Source organism: Acanthopagrus latus, chromosome 16 (assembly GCF_904848185.1).
Source record: "Acanthopagrus latus isolate v.2019 chromosome 16, fAcaLat1.1, whole genome shotgun sequence".
Classification (NCBI taxonomy): Eukaryota; Metazoa; Chordata; class Actinopteri; order Spariformes; family Sparidae; genus Acanthopagrus; species Acanthopagrus latus.
Window position 1 is genome coordinate 23,782,134 of NC_051054.1, and position 23,044 is coordinate 23,805,177.

The following is a 23,044-nucleotide window of genomic DNA, read 5'->3' on the forward strand; positions in this document are numbered from 1 at the left end:
ACTTGTGAACACCAGCACATGTTATGGTAAAGTTCATGTTACTGCAGTGTGAACGTTGCGTTTGCATACAGATGTGTGGAACCACATCAGACTGTTAAACTGTTGGCTTTACCCCTGACTGCCTCGTGCAACTCTGATGGTGAAAAAAGTTCACTTGACTCTCATCTGGGTGATATTTAACGTTAAGTTATCTATCACTAACCTGCAGCTCTTTGAACTCTTTCAACAAGACCGCATGTCTGTCAGCTGAATGTGACATGAGTGCTCCTGCCGACCATCCGAGGCATGTTGAAAAAGCAGAAGCACGGAGCGAAATATGGAAATATTTCACTTATGTTGCCGACAGTAAGGGCAAGCCCACGGACACCACAATGCCCGTCTGTAAACGATGCTTTAAATCCGAAATGACCAAGGGAGCCAACACGTCTGTCTCGCTCTGCTCTGTGACTGTCTGTCACTGTGAAACCACGCCCACTCTGGCTGCAGGCAGTGAGGAGGCAGAGAGAAGCTGCACACACAGACACGCTGCCCCGCTGTCGCACAAAGTTCATCAAGTACTGATACTAATAAAACGTGAAAAAGTATTGTTTTTAACGGCTGCGTACCGCGGTGCCTTTCTAGTATCGGTTTACCGTGCAACACTAACTCCATATATGCTATAATAAGGGAATTTAAAGGTGTTTAAATTAAAGCATTACTTTTTTGGTGTGGGGTCGTAGAACTTGTACTGGTCCATGATCTTCTCCTCTAGTTTCTCTTTCTGACGACGAAGAGCGTTCAGTTTATCACTGAATGAAGAAAGACACAGAAAATAATTTTAATTTGTTCCTTGATCTTACTGGAAATTCTCTGCATCATCAATGTATCATCATGTGAGTAAAGCAGTTCTGGATAATTACATATTAATGTGGCTGTCTGCTCTGTGTATAGTATGTGTTAGCAGTGGTATGTACTACATATGTACAGGTGGTTTATTGTGCAGCTACATGTGTAGTTTGTATTGCAGATGTGTTGTATACAGTTACATGTATAGCTTCTGTTCCTGGTGATACATCTCTTTGCTTTCCATGCTCCTCTCCAGCAGAGCGTGGTTCTGCTGACTCAGCAGGTTGATCTGACTCAGCAGGTGGTGGTTCTCCTCTTCTAGGTTCCCTTTCAGTCGACTCAACAGCTACACACACACACACACACAGAAAGAGCTGTGATCTCGACTAGTTCTCCAAAGAGTAAGCTAAAGAGATACTTGTCTACAAGACATTTTTGTGACTTGTTTTCCCTACTGTCCCATAGATAAATGAAATACCCCATTTACCTCACAGTGGTTGTCTAGTTTGGTCATGGTTAGATCCAGGCCTTGGTGTTGCTCCATTAGCGTATCATACCGTGCCATCCATCGACTCACTTCCAGCTGGGTGGAACTTAATGACTTCTTGAGTTCATTCATTCGCTGCTTGAGCCCCTCACTCTGCTCTGACTGCTGTGATTGGTTCTCTGTCAATCTGCAGGAGAAAAGAGAGTAAGTCAGACACAGGGGAAGGGATAACAATAAGAGGAGGGTCAAGTGATCGTGAACCTTAATGTCCTAAAAAACACATTAATTTTCCTATACTGTTTATTGCTGCAGCACTGCTATTCACCCTCTGTCTAAACGCTCCATTTTAGTGCCTGTCCTTCCTGAGCTCTCACAGGCCACTGAAGGCACCCCCCTCTGTGTTTCCGCCTTACCTCTGCTGTTGTTTTGCCAGCCACAGTCATGCTAGTGGCTGAGATCAGTGACTATATAGCTGTGACATGACAATCTTACGAAGTCCTGATGGCTCATTTAAAGGCACAGTTTATAAATACATGCTTTGTTCATTCTTCCATGGATTGAGTGTCTTGACACTTCACTGAATTAATACAGCACCAAGACTCTTTTATTATGGAAAAACAGACTTGATACATACTTGTGTTACATCAACCATTGGTGACAAAGTTATGTAACGGAGGCAGGATATTTTAAAGCTTAACAATTACCTCTTCAGTCTAAAATGATTACATATAGATATCAGCACATATCTGGCAACATCGAGAACAATATCGATATATCTGTGATAAGCCAATATTGGCCAATAATATCAGCCAACTGATATATCAGTTGGGCTGTAGAACCTAATCATTCCAAAGTTTATACCTCAAGAAAACAAAACCTAACTCGAATAGGAAAACTGATACTGATACCAATATTCTTTGCCTTTCAAGCTTTAACACACAGTAACACCTGCATTTTCAAGATATCATGGATGTCACATTTCACAGAGGTAATCAAACAATCATAGACTCTCGCTATGACTTGATCAGTTAGTTTGCAATGAAAAACAATCCGTCTTTTTAAAACTTACAATTTTCAATGACAGTGGGAATGTGTATAAAGATACAGTACCTTTCCACTTCTGTTTTTAGCTGCAGATTCTCTTGCTGTAGTAGCCGATGATTACTGATCTGCTGGTTCAGTTCCTCCTTCTCTTTCTGACCACGCACCTCCTGCTCCTCCCACGTCTCCCTCTGCTGCACCAAAATACAGTACCTGTACACAGACATGCAGAGGAGAGGGGTTATTTCTAATTTCTCAAATGTATCTTTTCAAATTAAAGAATGGCCCTGGACACAGGGACGGGCAAGCAGGAAAAGGATTACAGTCTGATATATTATGAGATAGGAATAAATATATTTAATTATCCTATGGATGTAGTATCAGAGCAGCAGCAGAGGCAGAAAAGCTGGAAGTGCGGATCAGGGTGTGTCGGTCTGATGGCGATCACAGTCTAGTAATTAAACAGATCCTTCACTCATCAAATAAAAGACAGATATCCCACACTTTAACCCAAAAATCAATGTTACAGGTCCAAACAACAGTCTTGTGGTAACTGGTAGTGTCTTTGGCAACTTATGTGAGGAAAAAATACTGCATCCAAATGAAAAGTGTCTGTTATCCTGTCTGTCCTACAGACTCTTTGCCCAAAAAACTGCGTCTAAGCCAGCAGAGCCAGGCAGCTCCCACAGCTGCATGGTGGTGAATATATGATGTGATTTAGAGCAAAACACTTTACCTCACCATCTGTTTGTCACCTTCCACTAATGTGTTGTTGTAGTTACTGTCTCTGGCAACTTGTATTGAAAATAAATAACTGCGACTGTGAGCCATCTCGACCTAGACTTCATTGAACTTTCCCCCAGAAAACAGCATGAGTGTGACTCAGTGCGAGTCAGACAGGGTCCGCTGTTTACTGACGGTCATAAAGTTAAAATGTAATTTAAAATCTCAATCTCAATCACAACACTTACTTGTTTCACACTACAGAGAGCTGATCCTAAGGATCGGCATCAGGGGAGAGATCTGGGTATATGGTTAGTAGATTACTAAAATAGCAGGTCAAATTTCGATACTTCAAATTTCGATATACTATCTTTTGTCCACCTCAGCCTGCTAGTGTTGCAAGGCCTCTCTCCTCAGCAAATCTCTACATGTAGGCGTGTATCTGCCAGTAATTGCCCGCATATGCAAGTGAAAATTGTGTGAATGTGTTAAAGCATTTGATTGCTACAGTGAAATTCACTTACACTACCTGTCAAAAGTATGGACACACCTTTTCATTCAATGGTTTTTCTTCATTTTTTATTATTTTCTACATTGTAGATCAATACTGACGATATCAAAACTATAAACTATACTACTACCTCATGAAGAGGACTGAGAGAATGCCAGAAGTGTGCAAAGCTGTCATAAAAGCAAAAGGTGGCTACTTTGAAGAATATAAAATATAATCACATTCTGGTTTGTTTAACACTTTTTTGTTCATTACATTATTCCGTATGTGATTCTTTAGAGTTTTCATGTCTTAATTATTGATCTACAATGTAGAAAATAATAAAAATAAAGAAAAAACACTGAATGACAAGGTGTTTCCAAACTTTTGACTGGTAGTTTATATAATACTTAAATGCACACTTCAGTATATATATAGTTCAATGGCAAATCCATTACGTCTCCTCTCTCTTTCTCATTAGTATAGATTAGAGAAAAAAATATTCATCCAGCAGCTTTTCACTTTCAGAACGCCAACAGCAAGGCATATCATTATGTCATTCCACTATATCTTTACACTCCACTATGTCCTTACATAGCAAATAATGGTTTCCTGATATCTAGTGAGGCTGAATATTGTGTATTGACATTTAAAGTTAACTGGAAAACACATTCTCCAGGTTTTAATTCTGCATCCTTGTGTTAATTGTTAATTTATCTCTGGAACATACTAAATATGTTGATATATCTTCCCGAAAAATGTAAAAATATCTTGGATATGAAGGGTGCATAACTGCATCCGCTTCTCTTCTATCTTTGATGTGCCCATCACCCTGGAACAGGGTAAATCCTGATTTATCACACTGCATGACCTTGTTCCATTGCTCCAGAGTCCAATCTTGATGCTCCCCATTAAACTGAAACCTTTTTTTCCCAATAAGCCTCAGAGATTTTCTTAAGGCTACACAGCTGTTTAGTCCCAATCCCTTGAGCTGTCTTTGTGTGTGAGGAAACGCTCTTTCACTATTAAACATAACCGTAAATTCTACTCTTGATTTGACTTCACCAAATGAGTAAGGCATCTCAGCTCACAATCCATCTAGATTTGTTTCTGACCGCATTTCTTCCTTGAAGATGATGGTTTACCACTATTCCTCTACGTTTCAATAATGGCTGGTCCTTAACCCAATTTCAGTAGTTTCAGCAATCTCCTTATTAATTTTCTTTGCTTGATGCAGGCCAGTAATTTGACCCTTCTGAAACAGAGTGATATCTTTTCCAAGACCACAAGATATGTCTTCCAACTAGGGTGTTTAAGAAATTGGAAGCTACTCACTACATCAGTTAGTGTTAAATATCTTGTTGCCAGCTAAAACATATAAGTCAATGCAGTAATTATCCAATGGGAGGCTCTCACCTGTTTGCCTACTTAAATCCAGGTGGTCACTTTGTTTGGCCAGGCAGTGTATGATTTGGGGTGATTAGCTATCCATCCATCATATAAAACTGCCCTTTATAACATAACAAGAGGTGATGGCCCTCCTTCTAACAACATAAGTGAGGTAGCTATGGCTGAATGTGGGCAGTCATACAGCTCCACATTTTTCCACAGTTCTGGCCAAGAGTATTTGCTAAAACACACTTAAGTTTTTCACAACACAATGGGATTAGATTAAAATCCCTTTCATAATTAAACCTAGCCCTCATACTAATATACACTTGTGATCAGGCTCAACACACAACTTGTTTCATAGCTAAACCTAAGTAACACCGCCTGCAAATAACCTTTAGAACCAAGGGGCTTACTTTATCTGGTATGTTTTCCTCACTGATGATTTTCTGGCCAAGTGTTGACCACACAGGGTTACATGCAGAACTCTCAGGATGGTGAGAGACTTTCTATCTCCATACCTTTAGTAAGGTTTGTATGATATTCACTTACTTGCTCTGCAGCGCACGGTGCTCACTCTCCAATGCCCTCTGTTTGCTTTTCAGTGTAGTGTGCTGACTGATGAGCTGCTCATATTCGTGCGCTTGCCTCTCATGAACACTCAGCAGGCGTTCATGGTCACTGAGGATGCTTTCTCTGCCCCTCCATGCCTCCTCACGCTGCCGCTGCCAGGACTCTATCTCTGCCTCCAAGGCAGTGACCTGGCCCTGCAGCACAGTGTTCTGGGCCATGAGAGATGCACTCTGGGAGGAGAGCATTGAGTTCTCCACCTAAGAAAAAGGAGATGCATTAGAACTGAAGAAAAAGACATGGTCTGGAGTAGTGTAGTACACGTTATATCACCACCACGTGTTAGCCCAGTTTTACAAAAACACTCCTATTAATTGTTTACCTGTAGTTTTGCTGTCTGTGTATGCAAGGCTGAATTCTGTTCTTGCAGGGTGGTGGTGTGTCGCTGCTGTGCCACCATCTGGTTGTTTAGAGATGTGTTCTGGTTCTCCAGCTGTTTAAGCTGCTCCTTCAATAGATTGCTCTCTGTCTGCAGAGAGGCATTCTGGGGAGAATAGTGACGATTCATATGAATGAATGAATCAAAAGGAAATAAACACATAAAAGAAACAACAAAAAATAAGTATAACACTGAAAAAATACATAACAAGTCATAACTATGAATAGACAGGCTACTGAATGATTAAAAATAGAAACATGGTGAGACTAAAACAAGGTTTTAATTCAGGAAATTAAAAATCTTACATTCTTTTCTACATTAATGAGATGATCTTTGATTCGTAGCAGTTCAGCAGTGGCTTGGCCACGATTGCCCCCTGAGTTGTGGTTTCCTCCCTCCTCCTGCTGCTGGCGCAGGGTAGACACACTCTGACAAGCCTACAACAGATTAAATACATTATTAATGTATTTGTCCCTAACTATCAGGGTAAAGATGTCACTGTTCAGTGCATACAGTCAGCAAATGTCAATGGGCAAGTTTATAAGTGATCTGATCTGTTCTGATCCACACTCTAATCCAGTTATTGGAAGTATTGCAAACAAAAAAGCAGACTAAGAAAAGACACCGTGACTGACTATGGAGAGTTCAAATGAGCCACTGGAGCTAGAGGATCCAAAGGCGAGCAAGAGAGATTGATGTCTCGGAACAGGATGGTGTTTCGGGGTTGTTCAGCCGGTGAGTGGAAACAAATTGAATATAGAAACCCAAATTTGACGGAATCACTTGTGTCAACAAACAGAGGATGCAAAAACAACAACAGCAAAAAACCCAAATTCAACATTTTCTCAAACAGCAGGGCCAAAGACATCACCAAGCTTGCACTACTGTCTGCTGAAAATAATTGAAATGAAACTTAATTTTATGTGCTTGGAATTTACTGGTACTGAACCAAACAGTGACTTTTATGTACTGCTACACTACTAGAAATCAATATTGCAAATGTCAACCTAAAACTTTGTACAGAAGCGAGGGACTGTGTCCATTTCATCACTGAAATTTAGCTTTTAGCTTTTATAAGAAAATGAAATGTATTGTGATACATAAGGTGTTGAGTCTGCATGTTTCTGTAGTTGCTGCTAATACTGAAACATGAACTGTTAAACTCTAACTTGAACGTAAGCAAAGAACTGTAGTTGCAATATGCTCTTGGGCATTATTGTGTTTTATCCCTTTGACAAAAACTGTACAAAGATACGACGGCGCCTAATAAAGCTGTGCATATATAATTTATTCACCTACGTTTTTTATTTTGTCAACATATAGTCTCTAGGTTAAGGCAAAGTGATCCCCTCCTGGGATCACTGAGAATAACTTCAAGGATACTTTGTATCTCTTGCCTACTGAACACGAGGATAGTGCTTTATGAGCTGTTGTTACCATTTCCCACATTCCATTCATGGAGCTGACCATCAGTCCTTGGTGAACAAAGCATTGAAACTGATTGATTAATTAAAGGAAAAGAAAATGATGATGACTTTTTATTCCTGAGGCAAATATTACTTTAAGCCTAAATTCCACTTAGATTTATTGTTATATATCTTCAATAGGACAGAAACTGAGTTTGTTTAGAATTTTGGAATGAATTTTGTGAAGAATTTGTGCAATTCCTTACGGTAGCTAATTCAGCATGTAGAGTAGCGGTGAGCACGTTGCTGTCTTCTACTTTCTTCTCTAGACAGGAGATTTTCTCCTCCTTAATCTTCATTATCTGTTGGACAGTCTCCTCCAGCCGAGACTCCAGCAGCCTATACCTACTGACATGCACACAGAAGTAATCAATTACACTGGGATTCACTTCTACATGAAATACTGCATCTGATAATTAGTTGGAGAATAGGGCCACAATAGCAGCACATTAAAGAAAATTACTTGTCCTCCAGTGTGTATTCTTGCTGCAGGAGTTTTTCTCTGTTCAGTCCAATCTTCTCCAGTTCTTCACTGACCCTCTCCAACTCAACACTCTGCTGCTGAACACTCAGCTTCTCTGACACCAGCTCCTGCACACACAGATACATGACACACAATGATGAAACTCTACATACAAATCGAGATTTCAATACAGATAATTAAGTGAATATCAGAACTAGAACCATGTGTACTGTTGATCAGCCTGTGTGATTATCAAATGAATTATTGTTTACTCATACATACAATATATTTATATGCTCATCACATTTTCCAAAGCCCAAAGCAACACCCAAAGACTCTTCAGATCCGCTGCAGATCCTTACATTTATGAAGATGGAACTACCAACTGTTTAACTTTTTTCCTTAAAAATGACTTAAACAGTCAATTGATGATCAAATAAATGGCATTTCATTTTGAAATTTCAAATGACTAATCAATTAATCAATCATTGCAGTGCTAATATTTTTTTAAACCTAACATTTAATCTAACATGGAGAGGTCCATTAACATCTCATCTCATTATCAACTGCTTATCCATGAGGGTCGCGGGAATGTCGTGTTGTACGGTAAACCGATACTAGAAAGGAACCACGGTACCCAGCCTTTAAAAACAATACTTTTTCACGTTTTATGAGTATCAGTAGTTGATGAACTTTGTGCGACAGCGGGGCAGTGTGTCTGTGTGTGCAGCTTCTCTCTGCCTCCTCACTGCCTGCAGCCAGAGTGGGCGTGGTTTCACAGTGACAGACAGTCACAGAGCAGAGTGAGACAGACGTGTTGGCTCCTTTGGTCATTTCGGATTTAAAGCATCGTTTACAGACGGGCATTGTGGTGTCCGTGGGCTTGCCCTTACTGTCGGCAACGTAAGTGTCTGTGTGTGCAGTAGTGTTGTGTTGGTCATGAACGTGTCGAACGAAATGAACGGGATCACTTCATGGACTGATTTGTTCCTTTCTCAGTTCAGTTGAGCTCAGCCGCGAGCATGCCGGCCGGGAGTGGAACTGCCGCGACTCACTCAGAGAACTGTCAGGACGTGATTCTCGTTTGCGCTGTGATTCATTCATGATTCACAAACCTACTGCAGGTAGAGAACTGACGTTGAGGACGTGATTCTCGTTCAGGTACTGTGCTGAAAATGGCACTGTGTCACTCACTCAGGGCAGAGGAGATGATTCACATTCAGTAACCGTACTGCTAAAATTAACGCTGTGTTGCTAACATCCGTGTAGCATCATCTTAAGTGATTTTACTGCTACTACAGTGTTAAGTGATTTTACTGTGCACAGAGGACACTTTCACCGTGTAATAATTTTAGTGCATGTATACCTCTCAGAGCAGCACTGCGTCTCCCACAAATGATTGTGCACTGTCCCTCAGTAAGTGAACGTGAACCTCAGGGCTGAATTATTAACTGAATGACGGATCGTTTAGCTGCTTATCAGTTCAGGGAGTTGGAGAGCAGTGAACGATTCGGTGAACAAATCTTTTGAACGAATCATTTTACTGAGCGGATTCCAGAGATTCAGTACAGTAAAAATTACTGCCGTTCCCATCGCTAGTGTGCAGCTTCTCTCTGCCTCCTCACTGCCTGCAGCCAGAGTGGGCGTGGTTTCACAGTGACAGACAGTCACAGAGCAGAGCGAGACAGACGTGTTGGCTCCCTTGGTCATTACGGATTTAAAGCATCGTTTACAGATAGGCCAATCAGGACTAGCAATATAATCATAGCATGCACATTTTTGTCAATAATTTATAAAATATATTGTAACTTATATTATTAGAAAATGGTCTGATTAGAGCACAGACTTCCACCAGGTCATTTGTGTTGTACTTTAGTGCACTAATGTAGTTTGCCTGCTAATAATCCAGGGTTTGAACTTTATCAATATGAAATGCAAATTGCAAATTTCCCCTTTGTGGGACGAATAAAGTATTGTCTTATTTTATAAATTGCCAGACTTACAGTTAATGTCATTTATGTTCATCATTTTTATGCTGAATAAAATTGTAGTTAATGTGCTGTTATTTTTTTTTTCTACTATAAGCACTGAGCTTTTAATGAAAAATCAGGCTATTTAATAATCTCTGACAAGCAAACAAGACAAATGAACAAAACCAGATGACACTTGTCTTCTTGGATACAGAAGCTATAAAGCTCAGCAGCTTTTACAAAAATACATATTTTTATTTTGACTTTTGAAGTGTTTAACCCTAACCCTTAATAAAAGAAATAAATCATTTAACTTCCACATTCTGTCATCTGATATTTTATTCCATTACTATTGATGATGTTCTAGTTTTCCACTGTGGTATCGTTTCGGTATCGTATCGAGATATTTTAGGCAGGTATCGTACCAAAGTCATAATTTTGGTATTGTGACAACACTATGGAAATGTAACTGCTTTATCCCCCCTTTCTCAAGGGGTTACGGGGGTTACTGGAGCCAATCCCAATTATCTCTCTGGGCGAAGGCAAGGGTTCACCCTGGACGAGTAGCCAGCTCATCGCAGGGCCCTTACTAGCAGAGGCCACCACACAAGGTACCAACTGCACATCAGGAGCAATTTTACTGTCCATAAACAGCTGAGACAAAATTGAATCTTACACAAAGAATTCCATGACTTCTGGACAGACTTTATTTATGGCAAAGATTGATTCCAATAAGCTCCACTACGGCTAATAAATGGACCTGATGGTTAAAGTGATTTGTCAGCCACTATTCCGAAACACTGTCAGAAAGATATCCTTAACCTAAATATTGTTTCAGCTCTTCAGTCCTAATGAGAAGACAGTTGCGGAGAAAAGAATATCAATTTATTTATATATGTATATAAAAAAATAGTTTTAAAATATTTTTTTAAAGGTACTCAAATTCTCTTCACTTCTCCGTTTAGACATGATATGCATGTTCACTTTATGAAAACTTTTAACTCATGGTGGAAATTTAATAACAATTAGAAATTGAATCAGCCAAATTTTCCCTCTAACCTCTCTCAGTGTTGCCAGAGTCCTTTTGTCAATGGTCGCCTGCTTCTGCAGCTCCTTGTTCTCCCTCTCCAGCTCCTTGGCTTTGACTGCCACCTCCTTTAGCCTGTCCACCTCCTTACTCAGAGCTGACCTCTCTTTCTCCACTGTTATCAATTGCCTAGCTTTGTCCTCCAGCTCTGACTCTTTTCCCTCCAGCAGTGTTCTGATCCTCAAGCTTTCCTTCTCCAAGTGCTTCCTGCCCTTCTCTGACTGCTCCAGGTCCAACTGAAGCTTCTTCCTTTCCTTGTGAATTTCCTCATTCCTTCTCTGCTCCTCCCTCAGTTCTTCCACTTCCCTCTTCAGTTCTTCTTCTCTGGCATGTACCTCCTGCCTCTCTCTCTCTACCTCTTCCCTCTCCTCTTTGCTCCTCTGTACTTCCTCTTCCAAGCGATGCTTCTCCTGGTTCAGAGCTGCCACATTCTCCTCATGTCTCTCTACCCTCTTCCTCTCTCCATGCGCTTCCTCTCTGGCCTCCTCCAGCATCCTCTGCAGCTGCTGTGTCTCTCTCTGTGTCTCTTTGTGCTCATCCTGTAGGTTGGCCAGGCGGGCAGATGTGGAGCGTAGGTTTTCCAAGGAGCAGCGCAGGTCCAGGTTCTCCTTGGACAGCAGGCTGTTCTCTGTCTCAAGCTGTCCCAGTCGCTGCAGCTCCCGCTGCGCCTCCTCTGCCTCCCATTTCAACCTATGCATCTCCTGCTCCAGGGAGGACATCTGCTTCTGTAAAGCCTCTGATTGCTCACTGCATGCACGAAGAGTGGCCACCTGAAGGCAAAATAGACTTTTTTTTCTCCATTCATTTAGATTTAAAAGAATACATCATACATAAATTAGAATTAAAAACATTTTTTTTTTTTTTTTTTTTTAATGACCTCTCTGCTCAGAGCATCCCTGCTCCTTTCTAGCCTTGCTGCGTCTCTTTCCACCTCTTCAACCCGCCCCGCCCTCTCCCTCAGCCTCTCTGCCTCCACATTGGCCACTTTGAGTTGAGTTTCAAGGCTGGCCAATCGAGAGCTGGTGTCAGTGATGTTCTGGTGCAGCAGGCGGTTTTCAGCCTCAACCTCACGGACCCTGGCAACATTGTTCGACTGCGCGCGGCCCTGAAGAGACACGACCACATCAGAAAGGTGCTGCTTCTCGCTTTCCAATTCTGAGATCTGTTTGGACAGGACAAGTAAAACAGGGTGTCAAAAAAGGTCTTTTAAAACAAACATTAGCAATACCTTGTGTACGAGTTAACTACCTGTCTGTCTTTCTCTGCTCTCAGAGTATGCATTTCTCTCTCCAAACTCTGTTTCTCCTTCAATATTTCCTCTCCAAGAGACTCCATGTCCTGATTGGTCAGTCTCTCCTGATCCAATAAACCCTGGAGACGCTCCAGCTAACAATAAACCAAACAAACAAGATGGAGGTACTGTAGTTATTAGTAACATACAAATTCGTCAAAATGTCAGAGAAATATTCAAATGTGTTCATTTATAAGAGGATTTAAAACATTCAGGCTTCTCACCTTCTTGCTAAGGCACTGGTTCTCCCTGTCCATCTCCTGGGTATTGAGTTGCTGCTCCTGTAGGAGGTGGTTGTCCTCTTTCAGTCTCTCTATACAGGCCTGAAGCTCACGGTTCTCCTTCTCCAGCTTCAATACCCGGCTGGAAACACACTCGTTCAGCTCAAGGACCAATGACTTCCGAGCTGCAGCAAAGACAAATACTTTATTTTGGACAAAATATGGAGACTGACATTTCCAGACTAACAAATAGAACCGGAAATAATGATATATCATGGAACAGAAGTGTGTCTTACTCTCTGTGTTAGTGTTGTCATGGTTTTTGGTCAGCTGTTCCAGCTCCCAGCCAAGATGCGCAGACTCATTCATACTCTGTTTCTGTCCGATCTCCAGCAGCATGTTCTCCTCCACCAGCTCCTCCAACCTTCGACGCTCATTGTCCCTCTCCTGCACAACACACAAACACACAGATTAGCAGACCTAACAATACCATGTGAGTGCTTGTGCCGTTTCATCTCCTTCATGTATACATGACATTTGTGACCTCTAACCCATTAATGATGGCACAGGGTATTACCATTTCCAGGTCGTGTATTTTAGCTCGTAGTAACAAGTTGTCTTTCTCCAATGTGTGCATTTTTTCACAGCGCCCCCTGGAAGCTGACAGCTGCTCCTCCAACAGCACCTTTGTCTCCATCAGAGTCATGTTGTCCTCACGAAGTTCCTAAATGACCACACACATACGCATACACACACTTAGTGGACTGCCAGTGCAAACAGCTAATAGTGTGTCTCTCCTGTAAGCTGAAAGGTTTATGTGTTTCTGTAAGGTCAGACATGTTCATGCAAATTAAGAATTTATGACCCTGTATAAAGAGTTGATGTAAATCAGGTATATTTTCTAAAGCATCAAATGATTAATGCAGGAACATATCATATTAAACTATGTTACTCAAATGGAAGACAACAGCATGTAGAGAAACAGTGCAGCATTCCTTTATACGATGGTTAACTGTACATGGATGTGTAGTGTGAAGCTGTGTTGGTACCTCAGTTCTGGTCTTGTAGAACTGAACATCGTTGAGTTTCTCTCTGCATCTATTCAGTTCAGTTTCCAGACGGTCAACCCGGGCTGCTCTTTCCCTAAGTGAGTCAACCTCGTCTCTGTACACTCTGACAGAGCGAGCCTCACAAGACAGCGACTGATTCTGATCCACACAAACACATGGACAAAAACAATGGCATAAAGAAAGGTCATGTAAATACACTGACATTTAGTCTTACCTTCAGTGTCTATATAGAACATTCTGGTCATAAATGACTGAAAGCTTGAATGCCATATAACAGCTGTAAAGGAACTGACTGGACTTTCGTTCTCCTGATGAGAGGTCAAGCTGTGCAAGCTGGATAGGTTAACTGAGGTGCGAGCATGCCAGCACCTTAGGGAGGATTGCTGTCCGGGTTCTATCCCCAACAGGAATTGCTCACAGACAAGGCATTTATGACTCCAACACATCTATCACCAGATGCTAGTCTCATACAGGAGCCCATGGGGCACTTGGGGGATGCAATCTCAGGGCCACTTCATAAAGAAGGACACCAGTATGTGGCCCTCTATTGTGTCATTGTCAACCCTAACATCCTGTGAAAAAATGACAGCCACATACACTCTCAGAGGTAGACAGGCCCTGGTCCAGGAGGCATTGCAGAAACTTAAAGACCACAGACATAGAGCAATATACTTGGTCTTCATTCTGACCTGCACACAAGTCAGAGAACAATGTCCACCTGTTCTGATACTACATGTGAGTAGATGGCGCTCTGGCATTCAGAATCGTAACCTTGAGTGGTCTATGCACTCACTCAGCAGTGGGTAGGACCCTCCAGCAACCACACCCACAACTGAAGGCGAAAAGGGTTGGAGAAATCAACTTCTGCCTTGTCGAAGAGACCCCAGATGCTTCACACCACCTCTGGATGAAGCCGACATTCCCCTGGCGTGGGATTTTGACTTGAGAAGAAGTCTGCAACCAAGGTCTGTATCTCTGGTAGAAATATTTCGCTTACGTTGCCGACAGTAAGGGCAAGCCCACGGACACCACAATGCCCGTCTGTAAACGATGCTTTAAATCCGAAATGACCAAGGGAGCCAACACGTCTGTCTCGCTCTGCTCTGTGACTGTCTGTCACCGTGAAACCACGCCCACTCTGGCTGCAGGCAGTGAGGAGGCAGAGAGAAGCTGCACACACAGACACGCTGCCCCGCTGTCGCACAAAGTTCATCAAGTACTGATACTCATAAAACATGAAAAAGTATTGTTTTTAACGGCTGGGTACCGCGGTGCCTTTCTAGCATCGGTTTACTGTGCAACACTACATGTTAGTGCAAATCCTCCCACAACCTAGAGGGACAGCAACCTAGAGGGATATGCATGGAATACACTGTCTGAAACTAGTTTAATAAATTATCTATAAAAACTATAATAATGACAACCACATTGATTATAATATTAACAATAAATTCTGCTCTCTTCATTAGCAAAGTGACAGTTAATCACGGCAGAGTATGGGGTGCATGCACTGCTAACCCCCATTTAAATTAGCCTGAAAGACAGCACTCTAAACATGAAAACAGCAAAGTTACAAGAGAAAATATATTCAGCACCTACCTGCCCAATTGTTGTTAACATTGAGTTAATTACCCATTTATTAATTATTATATTAAATTTTCCTTGACCCCTGTTGAAATTGCAAGAACATGGGTAGGAGAATGAGACAGAGAGAAAATATAGATGCAAGGGAAAAAAACTGCCTTTCACCTGCTGTGTGTATTATCTTCTTGTCTGTGACACAGACACAGACATAAAACTGTAGTGAAACAGTCACTGCTGCTATCGCTGTGGATATACTAGCCACTTGGCTAACAAACCATCATGCCCTGCACCCAAAGCTACATGCAATTCATGTGGAAAAATGGGACATTTTGCCAAAGTTTGTCGGTCTGGCCAAAAAGAGGTGCGTGAGGCACTGATAAATGAACTGACTGTGCTTTACATGGACAATGCTGTGCAGGATAAAATCCAGTGTACTGTACATGTTGATGCTGATGAACATTCGTATGATGTTGAGCTCATTGTTGATACAGGTTCATCTGTTTCTATTCGTCCTTTGAGCATATACCAGAATCTCTTTTCTACCTGTGAACTTGCTAAGCCTACTGTGACTCTGTGTACATACTCAAAAGAGAGAATACCAGTTATCGGGCAATTACATGCCACAGTTACTCATGAGGGACATTCAGCTAAATGCTCATTTATGGTTGTTGAGTCAGGTGCTGCTTTGCTTGGGTTAAATCTGTTTGTTGCTCTGCATATGTGTATTGAGGGTAACAAAGTAATTCCCAATGTAAATCTCAAAGGCTCCCCTGACACTAAGCCTACAGTCCCAATTGCAATGGCACTAACTGCTCCAGAGGCCCAGGTACAAGAAGATGGATGTTGTTGAGCATGGTCTACAATACCGTCTCACCCGAGTCCGTTGATGCAGCAAAGAATCAGACAGAGACACTAGTGGAAAAGAATAAGAGTTTAATTCGTAATCTGCAGATAACGGAGATCTGCTCAGTACAGCATCAATGGCAAATACCAGAACAGATCTGCTTTCGTCTAGGGGTCTTCAGGTTTTATAGGCTTGTGTCCGCCTCGCCTATCGGTTATCTGTCAACTCCTGATTAGCTGAGGGGGTGCGTGATCACAATAGGGGGTGGTTGACGGTTGCCTAATGCCTGCATGTTCAGTACGTGATTAACTCTTGTTTTCGACCGTTTGACCGGGGCAACCTGGGATTACTTCCTCGTTTTACTGGGGCCCCTCGTGCCCCGCTTCCTCATATCTTGGGCTGTCTCGTCTGTCTCTGTGTCACCCCCCTTCACCTCATTTATCAATTCTGTCATTGTATGTATGTGTGTTTATCTGCATGAATCAGACTGTGTCTGGCCGTGTGGGTGTATAAGCATGTGATCGTCTATATGAGTCAGCTGCGCCTGATCCACAATTAAGCTAGAGCCATAATATATGTAGCCCTATGTTCACTTATTATGTCCACAATGTGCAGAGGGGTTTGTGCACAAAATACAACTGAAACCACATGCCATTCCAGTTCAACAGAAGCTGAGGAGGCTTCCTTTCTCAGTATGACAGGCTGTTACTGAGGAGCTTCAAGATCTACAAGACAGGGGCATCATTGAGCACATTGATGCTTCTCCATGGGTCTCTCCCATGGTTGTCACCCAGAGACGGGGTGGAGGAAAGCCTCGCCTGTGTGTTGACTTAAGAGAGCCGAATACATCTATCTTCTGTGACTGCTACCCCTTATCACACATGGATGAACTGCTCACCAATCTGCGGGGGGGTTACTGTCTTTTCCACCCTTGACCTTGCCTCTGCATATCATAAAATGTTGCTCCACCCAGACAGCCGTGATATAACTGCATTTATCACTCACAAGGGCCTTTTCCGGTTCTGTTGCGTCCCATTGGGACTCGCGTCAGCTCCATCAGCTTTCCAGAAAATGATGTCTACCATACTGTCTGGCCTCCCAGGAGTACAAGCCTACCTTGAAGTTATCATATGTTATGGTACCACCCAGCAGGATCACGATGCCAACTTACGGAGGGTGCTGCATGCCTTGAATGAGGCGGGACTTAAGTTGAACATGCATAAATGTAAGTTCAATCAGGCATCCTTGTCTTTTCTAGGACACACCATATCCAAAGATGGACTCCACCCGGACAAAGATCGAGTCAGCGCAGTGGCTCAGGCGCCTGTCCCACATGACACATGCTCTCTGAGATCCCTCCTTGGCCTTGCATCGTGGTACAGTAAGTTCATTCCTGACTTTGCTACCATTGTTGAACCATTACGTGTCACTCTCAAAGACTCTACTGACCTGAAGTTCACCTGGACTGCAGAGGCAGAGTCCAGCTTTGCTGAAATCAAAAGACCGATACTAGAGGGTCCTGCTCTGGCACTATATGACGCTGAACTGCCTACTCAAGTGACCACTGATGTGTCTGACTACGGGCTGGGGCTGTACTCACTCATCTCCACCCAGACAACACAGAGAGAACTGTTGCCTTTACTTCCAGGACATTTTCGCCTGCTGAAAGAAAGTACTCTACTATTGAACGTGAAGCTCTTGCATGTGTTTGGGCGGTGGAGAAGTGGAGAACCTACCTGTGGGGATGCCACTTCATGCTTCGTACTGACCACCAAGCACTTACATCTCTCCTTACATCCAAAGGTGCTGGTCGCGCTGGACTAAGAATTGCCAGATGGTCGGCTAGACTACTTTGTTTTACGTACGATGTCACCTACCATCCAAGCAAACTAAACGTGACGGCTGACTGCCTTTCCAGGCTTCCACTTCCCACTACAGGAGAAGCTTCTGAGGTACCAGACATGGTTGCTGCTGTCTTTCAGGAGTCTTTACATGCTATTTCCTTGCCAGAATTCGCTGCATCCTGTGACACATGCCCTGAACTGACACAGCCAAGAGGTCAGAGACAGACAGGCTGGCCAAAATGCAGAAAAAATGTGACACCTGAACTTGCTCCATACTTCAATGTGAGGGATGAACTGGTTGTTGATGACTCATTTATCATGAGGGGCACAGATCGCTTGATCGTTCCAGTTTCACTCAGACCCAGGGTGATAGATTTGGCACATGAAGGACACCAAGGACTGGTACGAACAAAACAGAGACTTTGTGAGCTGAATTGGTGGCCACAAATGGACAATTATGTATACAATATGACAGCTTCATGTGTGTCATGCCAGTATACAGACAAGACTACAAAAACTGCACCTGCACCACTCATTCCTGTGGACCTTCCAAATGGACCATGGGAGAAAGTGGGGATTGACATTACAGGCCCTTTCAACCAGGCTACATGGGACTGTCGCTATGCCACAACTCTTGTCACTGTCACTACTGAAGTTGACATTCAGTTTTTGGCCACTGTCTTTGGCTGGGAGGGAAATCCTTCCTACCTGGTTTCTGACAATGGATGTCAATTCACCTCCCATACCTTTGCCAACTTTCTGAGGGAGAGAGAGATAAAGCACCTGCACTCCAGTGTATATTATCCTAGAGCTAACAGAGCCATTGAAAGGTTCAACAGGGTGCTTAAAGAGTGCTTACAGACAGCGGTCAAAATGCACAGACCATGGAAACAGACTGTTCTTACAGAACTATCGCGCCACACAACATGCTACAACAGGAGCTACACCATTGAGACACAGAAAGATGCACACAAAACTACATGTACTGCCTGTCTCACACAACATCAAGACACACACACAGGTGAAAGAGACAGCAAAAGAAAAACAACAAAAGAGCAAAGAGTACACAGACAGAAAGGTCGGTGCAAAAGTACCTGCGTTCCAAGCAAATGACACTGTGCGTGTTCGTAGAGACCCGAACATGTTCCTAAGGGTTCATCCAGATTCACAGCACCTCTGACTGTCATCAAGAAAGTAGGACCGAACAATTACCTGCTCAGTGATGGTCGGAAATGGAATGCATCCAAGCTGGCATCCTTCCCTAAGAGGGCTCTGATCTCCACTGGTATAGACCATGACACTACTTTTGATGGGCTTATGGTGCCTGAGAATGCGCAACATTATGTACCAGAACCAGGTCCAAGGCAGGGCCAGAGAACAAGAAATCCACCACGGTGGCTAACAGGTTTTGTTAGGTAGAGGAATACGTGATTGTGTACTGACATATGAAAAGAAAATGTTCTGATGCTGTTACCTAAATGGAAAATGTTGATACAGTGATGACTGATGCAATTCCATACTGTTAAAATGGTTTGCCACTGTTAATTTATGTGAAAAAAAAAATGTTATGTTTACACGTGGTTCATACAAGACATAATTTTGTTAAAAATGCTTCATATAATCAGTATGTGGAAGTAATTTCTTCAAGGAAAGGGGAAATGTTGTGTTGTGTTATGCAGATGTGAACATAGAGGGCGCTGCAGTAATGTGAGTGGCACAGTAGTTGTTGTTGTGAGAGTTGGGCAGAAGTAGAGTAAATAAAGCGGGCAAGAATGAAGAAGTTTCCTGGCTAATCTTTTCCAACAAATAATACTGAACACCACACTGCCCTTACCTGCTAACATCAATGCTGAAATGAAAAGCAAGACATTTCACAACACACGGGTCACCAGCCAGTGTGTCCAGCCTGTTACAGGCTGTCATCTAAAGACAATAAAGAAGCAGCCAGTGTGGACAAAGGGTTAAGGGTTACAGTAGTTGATCTGCGTAATATTAAAACTCCTGCGTGTGTGTGAGACGCAAGATATCCAGTGATAAGTACAGCCTGTGGCAGTAAGGAAGGGTGAAATATGACTATCACTTTTCAATGCCAAACCCTGTGTAGAATCCAGAAAAATAATGTGTCCAATCTACCTTTCTTCCCTTTTTAACACATCATATCCCTCTAGTCCTACAGATGTGACACAGAGGATGTACAGAGAAAACAATGTACAGAGAAGAAGTTAAACACCTAGAGGGTTGGGGCAGAGAACTGAATCTGTGCTCAATGTGGATGTTTATCGACTTCCAAAGGTCACAGCCAAAGCATGCTCCTGTCAGTATCAGTGGCCGCACAGTGCAGAGGGTGGAGAACATCAAGTTCCTGGGAGTGCAGATCTCGCAGGACATAAGCTGGAATAAAAACACCTCAGGGATCACGAACCGGCCCCGCAGAGACTGTACTTCCTGAGGAAGCTGAAACAAGCCTTTCTCCCCCTCAGCATCCTCAGGACCTTCTATAGTGGTGTGGTGGAGAATGTTCTGATGTATTGTGTCTCGACATGGTACTCATGGTACTCAGCTGCAGTATGTCAAACAAAAAAGCCCTGCAGAGAATAGTGAGAGGAGCTGAGAGGGTCATCGGAGTTTCCCTCCACTCTGTCCAGGAACTCTTCTAAAGCCACTGCAGGAGCAGGGCACGGAACATCATCAGGGACGCCTCTCACCCTCTCCACACATTCTTTGAACTGCTCCCATCAGGAAAACGTCATAAAAGTCGAACTAACAGACTTATTAACAGCTTCCTTCCACAAGCTGTTAGATTGATGAACTGCTGATCTAGAACATGTGCACTGATGCACTTCATGAGCCCATAGTCATAGTTTTAGTTTTAAATTATTATATTTATATATTGTGTGTCATTTATTGTGTCTTCTGTTATTGATCTTGCAGAAATGTAACCTCATTTTTGTTTTGCTGCTTTGTTAGAACTATAAAATGACAATAAAAGCTTTGATTGATTGATTGATTGATTGACTGATTATAACTGGGTTCTGACCTCTTGTTTCAGTATTTGTAACTCCTGATCCAGACGCTCCACTTCGTGTTTTGAGTCCATCAGCTGCTCTGTTTTCTCTTCCCTGAAAACACATGCACATTCAACTAAAATTTTTACAGTTCACCATTAAGTTGTAATGTATAATCAGCCCCAAACCCTGCTAATATCTAGATAGGTTGATAGTAGTTGAAGAATCTGATGACAACAAGTAATGAAATATACATCTTACTGCAAGTCTTTACTATAAATAGGTAAACGAATCTAGTCAATATATTTTGCAGAACAACTTGCAATTGCTGTGGTAACATGGGATTGTATGGTTTATCTCTAAATAGATTTACACTGTAATTACAGTGGCTTGCAAAAGTATTCTAAACCTTGAACTTTTCCACATTTTGTCACGTTACAACCACAAACATAAATGTATTTTAATGGGATTTTGTGTGATGGACCAACAGAAAGTGGTGCATAATTGTGAAGTGGAAGGAAAATAATACATGACTTTCAAACGTTTCTAAAAATAAAAAACTGAAAAGTGTGGTGTGCAAAAGTATTAACCACCCTTTACTCTGATACGCTTAAATAAAATCCAGTGCAACCAATTGCCTTCAGAAGTCACCTAATTAGTAAATGGGGTCCACCTGTGTGCAATCTCATCTCAGTATAAATACAGTTGATCTGTGAAAGCCTCAGAGGTTTGTTACAGAATATTAGTGAACAAACAGCATCATGAATCCCAAGGAACACACCAGACAGGTCAGGGGTAAAGTTGTGGAGAAGTTTAAAGCATGGTTAGGATATGAAAAATATCCCAAGCTTTGAACATCTCATGGAGCACTGTTCTAGTGCTGGGTGGTATGACCAAAAATGTATATCACGGTCTCACGGTATATGACGGTATTATTTTTTCATGCATCATCAGGTGTTCACAGCATTTTCTACTGGTTGAGAGAGGAGTTACTAGCCCCTTTTAGAGAGAAAAGGAGACACATTTGCTGCAAGGTAAAGGCTGCACTCTGCCGCCCTGTCTATCTAAAAAGGAGGTTTAATATTCCTTCTTTCGCAAAGAGCCGCCACCAGGGTAGGCATATATATGTGATGTGACTTGAAGCATGAAGTTGGGCGTGAACAGTGACGTACAACATATGCATTGGATCAAATATGCAGAAACTTCTTGATTTACTTAAATAACTGGGTTCCGAGCAGGAGGCTTTTAATTTTAAAGTAGCGACCATTGGTACCTTGCCGCTACAACAACAAGCTGACAGCTGAGAGCTAGCATCTCCCGGATCTCAGCGGCTTTCCAGTTGCCCATCATAAACTGCAATGTCCACAAATCAGGCCTTTATGGAAAAGTGGCAAATAGAGAGCCATTGTTGAAACAAAGCCATGCAGGTTGCCACAAGCCATGTGGGGGGCACAACAAACATGTGGAACAAGGTGCTCTGGTCAGATGAGCCTAAATGCAAAACACTATGTGTGGCAGAAAATTAACACTACATCACCCTGATCACACCATCCCCACCATGAAACATGATGGTGGCAGCATCATGCTGTGGGGATGCTTTTCTTCAGCAGGGACAGGGAAGCTGGTTTGAGTTGATGGGAAGATGGATAGAGACAAATACAGGACAATCTTGAAAGAAAACCAGTCTCCAGTCTAAGACTTGAGACTGGGGTGGAGTTTCACCTTCCAGCAGGACAACGACCTTAAACATACAGCCAGAGCTACAATGGAATGGTTTAGACCAAAGCATGTTCATGGGTTAGAATGGCCCATTCAAAGTCCAGACTTAAATCCATTTGAGAATCTCTGGCATGACTTGAAAATTGCTGTTCACAGACACTCTCCATCTAATCAGACTAAGCTTTAGCTATTTTGCAAGGAAGAATGGGAAAATATTTCAGTCTCTATATTAGTGTTGCACGGTGAACTGATACTAGAAAGGCACCGCGGTATGCAGCCATTAAAAACAATACTTTTTCACGTTTTATGAGTATCAGTAGTTGATGAACTTTGTGCGACAGCGGGGCAGTGTGTCTGTGTGTGCAGCTTCTCTCTGCCTCCTCACTGCCTGCAGCCAGAGTGGGCGTGGTTTCACAGTGACAGACAGTCACAGAGCAGAGTGAGACAGACGTGTTGGCTCCCTTGATCATTTCGGATTTAAAGCATCGTTTACAGACGGGCATGGTGGTGTCCGTG

The 23,044-nt window shown here is 42.5% G+C and overlaps 1 protein-coding gene across 7 annotated transcripts in view; it reads right to left on the bottom strand.

Moving 5' to 3' along the window:
- The window catches only part of ccdc88c (coiled-coil domain containing 88C), a 69,417-nt gene that overhangs the window by 11,973 nt on the left and 34,400 nt on the right, over positions 1-23,044 (bottom strand). For 6 of the 7 annotated variants that reach the window (XR_005079535.1, XR_005079534.1, XM_037125194.1 and 3 more), the window contains 17 exons: positions 20,842-20,923; positions 13,512-13,670; positions 13,040-13,186; positions 12,759-12,909; positions 12,466-12,647; positions 12,199-12,336; positions 11,828-12,112; positions 10,923-11,720; positions 7,894-8,021; positions 7,637-7,778; positions 6,270-6,401; positions 5,908-6,069; positions 5,508-5,785; positions 2,423-2,566; positions 1,313-1,499; positions 1,026-1,171; positions 699-788 (listed from right to left, as the gene is read on the bottom strand). Coding sequence is in view for 5 of the 7 variants with exons in the window: in XM_037125194.1 (XP_036981089.1) it covers positions 699-788; positions 1,026-1,171; positions 1,313-1,499; positions 2,423-2,566; positions 5,508-5,785; positions 5,908-6,069; positions 6,270-6,401; positions 7,637-7,778; positions 7,894-8,021; positions 10,923-11,720; positions 11,828-12,112; positions 12,199-12,336; positions 12,466-12,647; positions 12,759-12,909; positions 13,040-13,186; positions 13,512-13,670; positions 20,842-20,923 (3,351 nt within the window). In the remaining 2 variants the exon portion in view is untranslated. The remainder of the gene's footprint in view (positions 1-698; positions 789-1,025; positions 1,172-1,312; positions 1,500-2,422; positions 2,567-5,507; positions 5,786-5,907; positions 6,070-6,269; positions 6,402-7,636; positions 7,779-7,893; positions 8,022-10,922; positions 11,721-11,827; positions 12,113-12,198; positions 12,337-12,465; positions 12,648-12,758; positions 12,910-13,039; positions 13,187-13,511; positions 13,671-20,841; positions 20,924-23,044) is intronic. The other variant, XM_037125196.1, reaches the window with a different exon arrangement.